The sequence below is a fragment of the Trifolium pratense genome, linkage group LG2, assembly GCF_020283565.1.
Source record: "Trifolium pratense cultivar HEN17-A07 linkage group LG2, ARS_RC_1.1, whole genome shotgun sequence".
NCBI classification, from domain to species: Eukaryota; Viridiplantae; Streptophyta; class Magnoliopsida; order Fabales; family Fabaceae; genus Trifolium; species Trifolium pratense.
This window is the reverse complement of record NC_060060.1, coordinates 14,364,699-14,379,014: the sequence shown is the minus strand read 5'-3', so window position 1 is coordinate 14,379,014 and position 14,316 is coordinate 14,364,699. Positions and strand designations below refer to the sequence as shown.

At 33.4% G+C, this 14,316-nt stretch overlaps 1 protein-coding gene and 1 long non-coding RNA gene across 11 annotated transcripts; both read left to right on the top strand.

Moving 5' to 3' along the window:
• The first annotated feature begins 576 nt into the window (after positions 1 to 576).
• On the top strand, positions 577 to 4,510 carry LOC123907434. Of its 10 annotated transcripts, XR_006809225.1 has the most exons (7): positions 587 to 853; positions 1,229 to 1,499; positions 1,621 to 1,713; positions 2,251 to 2,336; positions 2,648 to 3,006; positions 3,088 to 3,369; positions 3,448 to 4,286. It is a non-coding gene; the product is annotated as an uncharacterized LOC123907434 (long non-coding RNA). The 10 variants fall into 10 exon arrangements; XR_006809226.1 differs by having other exon boundaries at positions 577 to 853; positions 1,621 to 2,336; positions 3,079 to 3,369; positions 3,448 to 4,510; XR_006809223.1 differs by having other exon boundaries at positions 584 to 853; positions 1,621 to 1,752; positions 2,254 to 2,336; positions 2,648 to 3,369.
• A 5,989-nt stretch (positions 4,511 to 10,499) lies between these two features.
• LOC123907433 (plant intracellular Ras-group-related LRR protein 4-like) lies at positions 10,500 to 13,990 on the top strand. Its single transcript, XM_045957716.1, has 4 exons — positions 10,500 to 11,663; positions 12,060 to 12,973; positions 13,068 to 13,260; positions 13,551 to 13,990. Exons 1-3 carry the CDS (start codon positions 10,988 to 10,990, stop codon positions 13,221 to 13,223), a joined length of 1,746 nt encoding a protein of 581 aa, XP_045813672.1. The 5' UTR covers positions 10,500 to 10,987; the 3' UTR covers positions 13,224 to 13,260; positions 13,551 to 13,990.
• The last annotated feature ends 326 nt before the right edge of the window (positions 13,991 to 14,316 follow it).

Below are 14,316 nucleotides of genomic sequence, written 5' to 3'. Positions count from 1 at the left end.
CAATAGTAGACATAGTGTACAACTTGAAGATGTATATGATCTCATGAGTACCATTGCGAGTGTCAAATGTATAGAACAAATATGAAAAAAAATGTGATAAGTGGTGGTTATAAAGGTTAGAGTGAAACTGAAAATTAAGCAATATTTCGTTTATTACTCTATGTTGGTTACATTTGCAAGAAACTCCAAGGTTAGAGAATGTAATAGTGGAAAATACTTAATGGTACGGTTATGATAGTGAAAAGTTATAAATAATATAAAAACATGTTTTGTGCAATTCATTCTTATGAAAAATTTAATAATTAAATATTTATAAGTGGAGTTTTTTTTGATCAAATAAGTGGAGTTTTCTTAGAGGTGTCACATCATCACAATGCTTGCTTATGAGAAACTCAACTTTCCTTTTACTAGTAAATAAATAAATATTTATAAGTGGAGTTTTTTTTTTTTATCAAATAAGTAGAGTTTTTTTAGAAGTGTCACATCATCACAATGCTTGCTTATGTTTTTACTAGTAAAAGATTAATACAACAATACAATCCAATACAACAATTTAAGCCTTTGGGCTTTGACGCAGAAACTCGCCCAAAGATTTGTAATAAATACAATTCTGTAGAAAAACATCTTGCCTGTCTCCCGAGAAGTCACTTGGTTGAGGAGTTAATCCTCAATCTAGAGGAACTCGGTTCGAGACCCGGCACCGAGAGAAAGAAGAAGAGAGAAAGAAGAAAATATGAGGTATTTCAAAATACCTCTCTTTTGCTGCTCTCCTCTCCTCTGCTTGCGTAGCGTCTTTAATCCCTTTCTCACTCTCTCATCTTTTGTTTTTTCTACCATTCTTCTCTTCCTCACGGTTGGTTTATTCTTCTTTTTTGCAAATTTGAGATATTTATTTGATTTTCAATTGCTTTGCTGGGTTATCAAACTCTAGTTTTGTGGGTCTGTGCAATTTTAACATCTATGAACTTAGATTATAGACATGTCATAGACTCTAGTGTGTTATTTTTAATGATGGGGTTTCAGTTTTATTGTTAAAGGTTTTATGCTTTTGGAGTTTAAGTCATTTGGGGTGTTGTTTGTTTTGTTTGTAGGATACTGGTTTCTTCATTCAATCATTTTTAGATTGTATATGGTAATGCTGATAATGAGAGGATGTAATGAATGCAGGCCAAGCATGTGGTTTCATCATGTTAATAACAAATTTTGATTCAAGTTGTATTTTATGCAGGGTATGATATGCAGTTTGACATTAAGTATTCTTATTTCACTTTACAATCTATTGATTACCGATATCCTACGAGTCAAGTGATGTTTGAGAAGTTGTGCAAAGAGATAGATTTGGGTCCTGATGACGATGATACTACATAAGTTCTCATTTCTCAGCCAATGGTATTCTGAAATGCCGGGGCTTCAAGTCAATACTGAGGACCAAAAAAGTCGAGGCCACATGAGCAAACACAATATATACAATCTGTTAAGGCATTACTTCCTTATTCTAGGTATTTCCTTCTTCTGGGTATTGTCAGTTTTTTGTAGTGTTTTTGGTGTCTAATTTTGGTTTTGTTTAACATTGAAATTACATACTTTTTTTTTGTTTTTGTGTTGTGCATGAATTGATAGGACGAAATTTGTGTTTCTGGTGATGGCAAATTGGCAATAGGGAGTGGAACCACGGCTGCGACAGAGTTTTGCGTAGGCTTTTGGGTATCCAAGGTTGTCGTTGAAGCCGTGACATATATCTGCATATTACTGGTGCTAAAAATGCTTTTGTTACTTTGACATTTTATCTTGGTGCATTATTGCCGTGTGTGCTGATTCTCTGTTATATATGCTCTAGAATAGGCTATCCGAATGTAATCTTGATTGAATAGGAACCACTTCATATAGTATATACCTCAAGAACCTGGTTTGAAGTAAATTTGGCCTATATAGTGTTACTAGATTTCTTTACGCCACCTACTAGTACCCCTGACCTTATTCTGATTTTGCTTCATTTGATTAGTTCTAGTGTTATGCTTTTATGAGTTATCAATTGGAAAAGTTGATTTGTTTCCATCAGATGCTAATGATGTTATAGATGCTGTTGTCTATTTTGGATACATGGTGAATTTTACCTTGTGTCTGAATTTATTTACAATGTTCTTTTTTTGTTTTAGGATTTGTATAATGAATTGTTTTAATTAGGTCCATGTTGCTTTAGGGGCAACTTGTGGTGTTGGTATTTAAATAATCTTATGATCTTCTTTATAGAAGCTGAGGAGCCCAAGGCCCAACAGATTCAGTGAGGAAATTTACGTCACAACTTAATTTGTGGGATCTTTTTTTAATAATCCCATGTAAGTTTCTTCAAAAAATAATAATCTTATGTAAGTTAATGTAATATGCACTTTTCACATGGAATTTTCGCTTATTGTGTCACGAAAATGTGGTTTCACTTGAAAAATGTTAGATTGTAAATATACTTGTATCATTGAACTTCTTGGAGAAAGTGGTAGCTCTGTGTTTAACTTCTAGGATGAACTGCAAGCAAATTAATTATGTGTATCAATTGTGAAGGAAAGTAGCCCATGCATTTTTCTGCACCTTCTAGTTTGATGAGCAACAATTCTTTTTTAACTTCTCTAATCTGTTTCTTTATGTTTTATAGAATCAAGATGACTAATGATGGTAATCTTCCAACATCTGCAACTTCAGAGAGTACAGTTTCCAACATCTGCAATGTTACCTACTCAAACTAAGAAGCGTTCAGAGTCATGGAATCATTTCATTAGGGTGTGGCATAGAAAAGAAAGTTGCATGCCATTGTTGGGGTGGAAAAATCAAGTGTGAAATGGAACTAGTTCTGTGCGTGCTCATATCAATAGATGTTGCGATTACAAGAGGCAAAGATTGTCATTGTCATCTTCAATGACAAGTGCAGAAGGACATGTGAATTCTTCTTTAGTTGCCAAGTTTGACCAAGAGGCAATTCGAAGAGCAATGGTGAAGATGTTCACATGCTGTGTGGTACGTTAGATCTTCTCCTATGAATCTTGTTAAATTCATGGAATTATTGATGAGAGCATTGACTAAGTTCAGTTTGCCTAGATGTTGAGACTCGTTGGACTCAACATATATAATGTTGGTAGGTGCACTGAAACATGAGAAGACCTTTGAAGAGTTAAGTTTTCAAGATCAAAAGTATGTGAATGAGTTGACAAATAAAGGAAAAGGTGTCCCGACGCAATAATTTTTTAAGTGTCCTTTTCTGTATATATATATGTATATGATAATGCTGATAATGAGAAGATGGAATGAATGAAGGCCAAGCATGTGATGTGGTTCCATCATGTTAGGCAGAGTGAGGATGATGGAAAATTAACTATTGCAGTAAGGACCAACCCTACTCTTTTCTGGTCCATATTTAATGTTAATAACAAACTTTGATACAAGTTGTATTTTATGCAGGGTATCATATGCAGTTTTATGCTTATTTCAGCTTACAATCTATTGATTACCGATATCCTAAGAGTCAAGTGATGTTTGAGAAATTGTGCGAAGAGATAGATTTAGGTTTTGATGACAATGATACTAGATGAGTTCTCATTTCTCAGACAATGGTATTCGACAATAGGGAGTGAAACCACAGTTGCGACAGTGGGCTTTTGGGTATCCAAGGTTGTCGTTGATGACCACTTCCTTTGAGGTGAAACCGTAATCTTGCGCTGATTTTGATTTTCTTTAATTTTGAAGGAATCCGTTGAAGCCGTGACATAAATCTGCATATTGCTGGTGCTAAAATGCTTGTGTTACCTTGACATTTTATCTTGGTGCATTGCAGCTATTTGTGCTGATTCTCTATTATATATGCTCAAGAATCTGGTTTGAAGTAAATTGGGCCTATATAGTGTTACTAGATTCCTTAACACCACCTACTAGTACCCCTGACCTTATTCTGATTTTGCTTCATTTGATTTGTTTCCATCAGATGCTGTTGTATATTTTGGATACATTATGAAATTAACATTCCCTGGTTTTTTGTGTCAAACCACACAAAGTTACAGTTCACAGTTTTCAGTTTCATGGCCCATAAGCTTTATTCTTCTCCTCAAAATCATAATCTTTGATTCTTTCCCATTAGGTAATCCTCTTTAATTAGGCTCATATCTCATTCCTCCATTGACTCTAATTATACAAATTGTCTTTGTATGAAATACTAAATTGTTGCCCCATCATCATACCAAGCAAAGATGGATATATGCATGAATTCCTCCCTTCTAGGATTCCCTATCCACTTTCACTTTTTCATTTATCTTCAAACCTTAATGTGAACATCATTGGCTGCACCTATGTCTTCCTTTGTGTCTTCACTTGTGAGCCATCCCTTTTCTTATCCTTTTATTTTTCATTTATAAATTTAATTGTCATTTACTTGCTATTTTTCTTGTTATTTGGTATAGCTTTGCCCTTAACCTGTAAAAATTTCAATCATGTAGAACTTAATTTTACACAAATTAAATCCAAATTGTATATAACACGTTTTTAAATACCGTCATTTGAATTTTATTTGGATTTTAGAATTCAAACTCAAAAAAATAAAAAGATATTTGCACATTCGAATTGTAGAATTCCAACGCACAGGGAACCAAAACAAACAAAATAGAAGCCAAAAATAATTGAAGCATTTATAACAATTAATTTAATTAAATATCATCGTATATAATAATGACATGCTAGTTGATAGTTTTATCAAATGGAACAATAAAAATTACTTTTGTACAATCCTTAATGTGGATGGAAGTTGCCTTGCTACTCTCATTCGATTGGGGGAATCATTTTAAACACCTTCCATTTGGGCTTCTTGGGCATCATTCAACAGTCTTCTGACATCCTCCTTGCTGAACTACTACATGCTATCTACAAGGTCTCTTGTTAGTTAAAGACCTAGGTTTTGATGAACTTGTTTGTTACTCTGACTCCCTACATTGTATTTGTATCAACATCATCCGAGGCATAAAGGAGTTGATATCCCAAAATAATATTTCTCTTTGTCAGACTCTTAGAGAAGGGAACCGACGTGCAGATTTCTTCGCGAAACTTGGAGCCTCTTCTAATGTTGATTTCTCAATTCATGTTTCTCCTTTGGAAGACGTTCGTGATCTTCTTAGAAACGACGTCATAGGAACTTTCTTCTGTAGAATTTAGTCTCCTTCTGTAACAAAAAAGAAAGTCATGTTCCTTACATTATCAAATACGTTGTTCGTAAACCAAGACATTGAACTCAAGTGATTAATGAGTTTCCTTTAAGATGAATTGTTCAGAAGAATTCGAGTTCGATTTATGGTAGAATCTCTATAATGTTTATGTTTATATATACACATAACTATATATTATTTTCTGTGATATTGGTGAGCTAGCCATGAAACTGAATTTACATAAACAAATATTTTTATTCAAATTGAAATAATACGTAAATGATAAGCTAGGGGACAAAGGCAGAATATGAGATAGAAGGTGAAAGGTGCAGTGCAGCCGAGTTTTGCTGGCATTGCCTGCCTTATCATGTCACAATCCTTAACAAAAAATAACAGATTTAATCTTTAAGACTTTCATTCTCATCAATTTTTTTAAGAAAAAATATCACAAGAATAATTCAGGGGCTATAGTTAGATAACGTTACTCACAATCATATCACATGTATTGTTAGTATATCCAAAGTTGCATTGCGGTTAATACGTAGAAGGGGTCACGAGTGAGTGATACTGATATATGAAATTAATGAGTGACTCGCCAAGAAATATGGATCAGGTAGGATGCATGGTGGTGATGTGATTTGGTCATCTAAATATAAGTTTGCTTTGAAATAAAAAATGTGTCTCAATATAACTCTCATTCCAAATTATTGAATTTATTTATTAATATTATTTAAATACACTCTTATTATAATAATATTAGTGTCTTGAAAGATATAAAAATTTAAAAATAAACATATATTTACATAAAAATAATATATATTTAGAAATATCTGCGGATAAGAACTGCTTGATTATATAGAGAAGATAAAAAAAGTTAGATATTTTTATATAAGTTAGATATTATAAGTGTATAAATTAATCTCTTGAATATTGTGAGACTCAAATAACAATAAATTTTTTATAAGTATTTACTAATTTGTTTTTGCATGTTCAAGGCTGAGTTTGATGAAGTTGTTTGTAGTTTGTTTGAAGTTTCATATTTCAGGTTTCTTGAGCCTATAAAAATGTGAGTATTAATGTATTATCACTCTTTAAGCTAGTTTTTAGGGTTAGATTCAAACTCATTTAATATGGTTGATGACGTATCGTCACACTCTCATAATCCATGCGTATTTGAGGAACATTAGACTTATTTTAGAGTTTTTAAGCAATAAATCAAGAGAAAATCAACTCGGAAGCAAGGTTACTTGATGTACAAGAAAGCAGGAAAATATGCAGGAAAAGTTACAATTTAACTACGCTGGGGGCGTGGTCCATCACGCGCCGCGTGATCATGATCACAGAAAGCCCAAAATCACACTTTGATCACGCGCGGCGTGAAGCTTTGATCAAGAAAAGGGTGTTCTCTGACTAGTGACCACGCGCGGCGTGGTGGATGAAGAGTGAACTACGCCGGGGGCGTGGGAAGTTACACGCGCGGCGTAGGATGAAGATAAGCAACCACGCGCGGCGTGATGGATCTGACGCGCGGCGTGGTTGCAATTCCTATATAAGAAAACTGGATTTTTCTGCATTTGGTTGGAATTTTTCTGCACTGGATCCTATATTCGGAGATTTTGAGCAAGAATGAAGGCCTGATCCTGGAACAAAGGGGATAGCTTCAGCATCTTCAACACAATGGAATCAAGAACCATGAAGTTGAAGATAGGAGCTGATCGAAGCACGATGAGGAGCTAAATTCTTCATTGAGGTAGGATCTAGGATAGCTTAGAATGTAGTGTTCTTATGTAATCTGATGTATTCGTGTGGAATTACTCTTGTAATAGTATTCATTTAATGCAATTATGAGATTAATGCTTTATGATTCCTGATCAGCTTTATAATGAACTTAGATTTGAATCACGTATGAGAATATTGATTTAATTTCTGGACTGATTGCATTAAGCACTCGAGTGTTTCCGGTCGAGAGATTGAAACATAGAGTGTAGCGAACGATTAACGCGTTTTCAAATACTTCGTAGTCGGTAGCTTACATTCGAGAGATCGGAGGAGTATCGACAACGGATAGGGTGAATTTTGACAAGAGACTGCGATTCGCCATATTGTTGATCTAGTTGTGAATACTTGAGTGATTCCATATGATATGTTAGATTGCATGTGATAAACTATAGACTAGGTGATTCCGATGATTCTACCTTACTTTTCTACCATTTGAACTAGCACATTTTCTTACCGTCAAACTACTCAACTAAACCCCCAAACATGTTTGTTAATTTCAATTATGTTCATAGACACAATTCCCTCGTATAATCGCGCAATCCCTGTGAATCGATATTCTTTTATTACTTTGACGATATTTGTACACTTGCAAATACGCAATCAATGGTATCAAAGTCGAGTTAGGAATTGCAATGTAAGAATTGAAATCAGGCCACATTAGACACATGAGGGTAACTGATAAGTGTTAAAGTTATTTATAGTTTGTTTGAAGTTTCATGTTGTTCAAATTCTTAGACGGTTGAGTATATAAATATATTTAGACATTCTTAATAGTGAGCTTAAAGGTTGCGTTAAGAACCAAGCTTTTTTCTTCTTTCAACATTAGTATCCGGCCCACTGAACTGTCTAATCTGATTCGAAGATCAATTCTAACATACATCAAGTGGTTCGAGCCTTCTCTCAATCACAATTACGGGGAATTAAACGGTAATTCCCCCTACCAAATTCAACACAAATTACCACTTGATCAACTAACTACGGATGAACCAAGCTCATTTAAAAGAGTTTAAACTCAGAACCTTCCTTAAACAACTAGAACCTTACTTAAATACTATATTACCACTATTATTTATTATCTGTTATTAAGAGAGTTAAATGAGCGGTATAGAAGATGTTGGAGGAAGTGGGTAACATGCACATGAGCTTCGCCTGATGGTGAGGGGACACTATAGCAACAACACGTGACACTGATGAATGTGATATTATAGATCATTATCATATGATAATATATATATAGATTAAAAAAATGGAGTTACTACTACTGTTGTGATTGATTTGTTCTCATGACCATGACCATGACCACGACCCCTCACAACATAATATAACAACCAAACCATAGGGTAAAAATAATTTAAATAAGTGAGACTAATGAATGAGTGAATGAATCAATGTGTTGTGTTTGCTGAAAAGTGAAATGGCATTGGCGTGAATAGTCGCTTTGCCAGCTGGATACACCTATGGACGTGTCCCCCTCCCCAACACTTACACCTGTTGTTTCTTTTCTCAATCTCTCTCCCCCTTCTTTTTTCACTTTCTTTTTATGCTTCTATTCTATACTTCTACTTCTAGAAATAGCCATAATAACCTTGAATCAAGTATGATGACATGATTATCAAAAATAAATAAATGATGCTTAATCCATTTGTTTTAAAATAACAATAGTTTAAAGTTTGTTTCACAAAGATTAAAAATAATAATAAATAAAGGAAAATGCTAATAATGAGCATCTTAAAAATTTACGCAAATGTGTGAAGTCAGCAAAAAAATTAATTCTTATGTGGTACTAGTCGTGTTGACGACTCCTTCAATTTTATTTGAAAAGTTACTCACACTCCAAACTTTGATAAACAAAGGACATGTGAATAAAATGTGAACGGTATCTTCATAATTATTGTCGCACAAAACACAATTTGGTGGACATTGAACTCTTTTATCTCTAAGCTGCACGCAAGTTGAGAAGCATCCCTAACAAATCCACCACACTAGGTTTTTAATCTTTGGAGGTATCTTCAATCTCCAAATGCTAGACCAAGAGTCTGACCTCTTAAGATGAAAGATCTCTATAAGCTCCTCAACACAAAGTAGAAATCAAATTTTACTTTTTATATATTTGTGTATGTTATTGAATATCATACTCATTCCATTTCAAATTATGTCACTTTAGTAATTTCACATAAATTAAGAAATATAATTAGGAGAATGTTAACTTGTGCCCTTAAGGCACATGTTAAAGAAACAAAAATAGAAATTATTAAATGCTAATTTGTGCATTTTGACTTTTGAAACATTAAATTTCTTATATCATTAAATGTTAAATTTTTATTTTGGTATATCTTAACATTAGGGCACACGTTAACAAGACCCATATAATTAATATTGTATAGAAGAAAAAATTAATGGAATAAAATAAATTAAGCGACCTCTTGTATTTTTTTTTTTGGGTTATCCAAGTGTCTTGTATTATTTATATGAGAAAGACAAATTAAAGGAATAAAATAAATGAAGTAATAAATAGTAAAAAAAGTTATAATATAAAAAAAACCAATAATTAAGTCGTTGATATTGAAAAAGTATATACATGTCAAAATAGTTGTTCATTTTCATCCATTCAAAAGGAAAATGTTTTTTCATTTATTTTATTTTTCTCCAAAAATGGGTTATTTACTTTCTATTTTTCATTAATATGCTTGCAACATAACTTATATGTAGTAATTTTCTTTCTCTTCTATAAGAAATAAGTTTCTTAAAAAAAATTGTCAAAAAAAGTTTCTTAAAAAATTAATCAAAATTAATCTAAAACACACACAAACATGGGTCAGGATCAAATAACATCAACTAGTTTGACATCAAATGTTACACCTCTCAATAATGTTTTAACCGATATAAATTTTATAAAATTCATCGTTGGATTGAAATTTTATATCATATAGATTATTTATATAAAATTTCAAACAAATCCAAAATCATTTTGATATACTATTACGACACATAAAGATTAACAGCATATAAAAAAAATACGCAAATCGTTAATTTTGATGTATCTCAATAACATATCAAATGATTTTGGATTTGTCTGAAGTTTTACCTAAATGATTTATATGATATAAACTTTCAATATAATAGTAAATTTTATAAAATTTATATCGATTAAAACTTTATTAAAAAATATAATATTCGGTGTCAAATCAGTTGGTGTCATTTGATTCTAACCCGATAAACATAACTAAAAATCTATAGGGTCTTGTTAACATGTGCATATAGGGCACATGATAAGGTATCTTAATATAGAAATTTAACATTTAATGATACAAAATATTTAATGCTTGAAAAGTAAAAATGCACAAATTCTAAGACATAATTTCTATTTTTACTACTTTAACATGTGCCATATATACACATGTTAACATTCTCCAAATCTATAAACAAAAGAGCCCGTTTTGTCTACTTTATTTCATGAAACGTTGCATTAATTAGATTAAAAGTCCGAATATTTCGGAATAAATTAAAAAATTCCGCACTTATGTCATGAATCAGGTTTTGTTAAAAGCCGTTAATTAAAAAACCGCGGGCGTATCAGAAAATAAAAACAGGTGGCATACGTGTTATTTACCTAATCATCCAAGGGTATATTAGGAAATTCATTAAATAACGCAAAAGACAAAACACACAACAACAACAACTACTAGAATAGAACAACAACATAAACAACACAAGTAGAAAGAAGAAGAAGAAGAGAAAACTCGTGAACAAATGAATCAAATGATTCAGATCGTGAATTTCTAAACCGAATAACCTTTTAAGGAGCTTCTTCTCTGTCGTGTAGTGTCAATTGTTTTTGTTTTGTTTTTTTTTTTTTTCAGAAACCGATATTGTGTCTCTGTGTGTGTGTGTTTTTTTTATACCAGAAACAAAAAAAAAAAAACTGTCTGAAAAGGGAAAGTTGAATTAGAATTTGTTTATTTTTCAACTGGGTTTTGATTATTATGTTAAAGTTTTGAAATTTTTGAAGTTTTGATATCTGGGTTGTTTTAAAAATGGAGACTTGGAGTAGTGTTGATGGAGTGATTGAAGAGATAATGAAGATTCATAGATCTTTACCTGTTAGACCAGGGATTGATGAAGTTGAAGCAGCAAAAGGGTTAATTTTGAATCTTGAAAAAGAGGATCAAATTAAGTTTGAATCTATAGGTAAACAAAGTAAAGGAAATGATGTACCTGATGAACTTTTCATGATTTTGCAAGAGATGCAGAAGAATTTTGTTTGTTTTCAGAGTAATGAACAGAAGAGGGAAGCTTTGAAACTTCTTGATCTTGAGAATGTTCATTCACTGTTTGATGAATTGATTCAGAGAGCTTCTGATTGTGTTTCTAGTGGTGGTGGTGGTAGTTCTACTGGTTCTGATTTTAGGAAAATTACTTATTCTAATGGTTCTGCTTCAACTGTTTCGAAGAATTCGGCTTCTGGTTCTGGTTCTGGTTCTCGTGGTGGTTTTGATAAGCAGGTTCCTTCAATTGTTGCTTCTTCAAGTTTGGTTCATGTGGATAAAGAAGTTTCTACTAAAGCTTCTGAATTGTTCACAAGAGATGATAGTTATGTGAGCAAGAGTAAGACCAAATCCACATTCTATCCTAATGGTTATGGAATTGAGCCAAATTTCACATCCAAACCCCAAATAATGGATTCATCACTTAAATCCACAGCTGCTGCAGGTATAATATTTCAATATTTCAATTTGATTATTCATATTACTATTTGTTTATGTAGCCATATTCGAGGTTTGAATCATGGTAGTAGTGATAACTGATAACGTTCGGCTGTGCCACAATTGTTGATATTGTGGTGAATCTCGGTCTCTAATGTGACTGGTGCTACCTCAATTGCAGTCACATTTTGATTGTAGAGATATCAAAGACTTCGATATTGTGGCCTAGATCTCTGTCGCGGGCCTCTTTTTGTTAAGTTGTAGCCTACAACTTGTACGCAATATATTGCTATTCTCCAAAATTGTGATGAAGTTTGGACATATATTACAGAATTTATTTTTGATGGATTTGCTTAGTTTTGTTTTTGTCATATATATGTGCTGATGGAATGTTGTTTTGTAGGTCAAGATGGTGATAAATTGAGTTTGATTAAACTTGCTAGCATAATTGAGGTTTCTGCGAAGAAAGGAACTCGTGATCTAAAGCTGCAGGGAAAGTTGATGGACCAAGTTGATTGGCTACCTGATTCGTTAGGGAAGTTATCTAGTTTGGTCACTCTTGATTTATCAGAGAACAGGATTGTGGCTATACCTTCCACTATTGGAGGACTTTCATCATTGACCAAATTGGACTTGCATTCCAATAGGATCACAGAGATTCCTGATTCTGTTGGAAATCTCCTAAGTCTGGTCTATCTAGATCTGAGGGGAAACAGTTTAACAACCTTACCTGCTTCTTTGAGCAGATTGATACGTCTCGAAGAGCTTGATTTGAGTTCAAATCTAATTTCAGTGCTTCCTGACTCTATAGGGTCACTTGCTAACCTCAAAGTGTTAAATGTGGAAACTAATGATATAGAAGAACTTCCATATTCTATTGGTAATTGTTCTTCCCTTAGAGAGCTTCGCGCTGACTATAATAAGCTTAAAGCCCTTCCAGAAGCTGTAGGGAAGATTGAGAGTTTGGAGATTTTGTCTTTGCGGTACAATAACGTCAAACAACTACCTACAACAATGTCAACTTTGATAAACCTGAAGGAACTTAATGTGAGTTTCAATGAGCTTGAATCCATTCCCGAGAGCTTATGTTTCGCTACCTCCCTTGTCAAGATAAACGTAGGAAACAATTTTGCTGACATGAGATACTTACCAAGATCAATCGGGAACCTCGAAATGCTTGAGGAATTGGATATCAGCAATAATCAGATACGTGTTCTTCCCGACTCATTTAGGATGCTCACAAAACTACGCATCTTGCGAGTGGAAGAAAATCCTCTTGAGGTTCCACCAAGAGACATAGCTGAGAAGGGAGCACAGGTATATTTTGTAATCGAGTTCTTTTTTTATATTTTAATGTAATAAACACTTTTATGGTTTTTAATCTTAATTTTACTGTGTTGGTGCATCTTAGGCTGTTGTTCAGTACATGGCTGAATTTGTGGAGAAGAGGGATAAGAAAGAGGTTAAACCACAGCCACTTAAGCAGAAAAAGAGTTGGGCTCAGATCTGTTTCTTTTCAAGGTCTAACAAAAGAAAGCGCGATGGAGCTGATTATGTGAAAGCTTGATTTCCTGTAATGAAACGCCGATCAACTGATTCCATTAGTAAGTTCGACTTGTTTTACTCTTTCAATGCATCAGCCAACGACTAAATTAGCATTGTATATCACTTCTGAACTAGAAGAGCTATTTACGACTTATTTGAATTTATTTTATGACACAAGTACTAAGGCATGACAAGTATTTGAAAGAGTTCATAAAAATAGTATGCAACATACTCATAAGTTGTTTTCAGCAAGCTCGTCGTGATAGCTTATAAAATAGTTTACGACTTATAAGAAAACAATTGGTGTATGCGACCTTAATATAAATGTTTCTTGGTCTTATTATCCTAGGTTCAGTACATGTGGCATGGCTATATTTCACCAGAAGGAATCAATCATAGCAGAGAAGGGAATGCATGGCTGCTGATGTTTTCTGCAATTTCATGTTTGGCAAGGATATGCATTGAGAGAAAATAGAGACAAAAACAAAACAAAACAAAACATCTTTTTTCAGTCTAAGGTCAATATGTGGATGGTAGGAGAATGAATTGACAGCATTGGTTGGCTGTAACAATTCCCTTTGACTTGGCGGCACAAATTTGTAGATTTCTTGTTCAATATTTTCTGTTTTACTTTTTGAACTTTCCATTTTATTTCATTTGTATTTTGTGTTGTCTTCAAGAGGAAAATAGAGATATGATGGAGAGAAACTGAATGTGATTATGTACCAGTGTTTCTTTATGTACAATTGCACCTTCAATCCATTGTTAAATGATTCATAGTTACTGTAATTGTTTGTCACGTTATGAGAAGTTGAAATTTACTTTGCTGGAAATTGATTGAAAGAATAATTAACATTTAAAAAGAGCTAATTGCTGACCAAGCCATCTTGGTTCATTTAATCACATGGGCAGCTGTAGAACATTTTTATATGTTGTGTCTTTGGCGCGGAATCCATTTCCATTGGTGTATAACATTAGAATGACTAATTGTTAGTTAGTTCAGTGGTGATTGGCGCTAAACTTGGTAGGGACGGAGGACCGCAGTTCGATCTCCGCAACTGCGATCGGAGGGAGCTGGAACCACTTGATGCCAGAAATGATCCCCAAACCAGATT

Coding starts and splice junctions, on each gene's coding strand:
- LOC123907433 (XM_045957716.1), top strand. CDS start 10,988: ATGGAGACTTGGAGTAGTGTTGATGGAGTGATTGAAGAGATAATGAAG. Junction 11,664..12,059: donor TAAATCCACAGCTGCTGCAG/GTATAATATTTC, acceptor GTTGTTTTGTAG/GTCAAGATGGTGATAAATTG. Junction 12,974..13,067: donor TAGCTGAGAAGGGAGCACAG/GTATATTTTGTA, acceptor GGTGCATCTTAG/GCTGTTGTTCAGTACATGGC.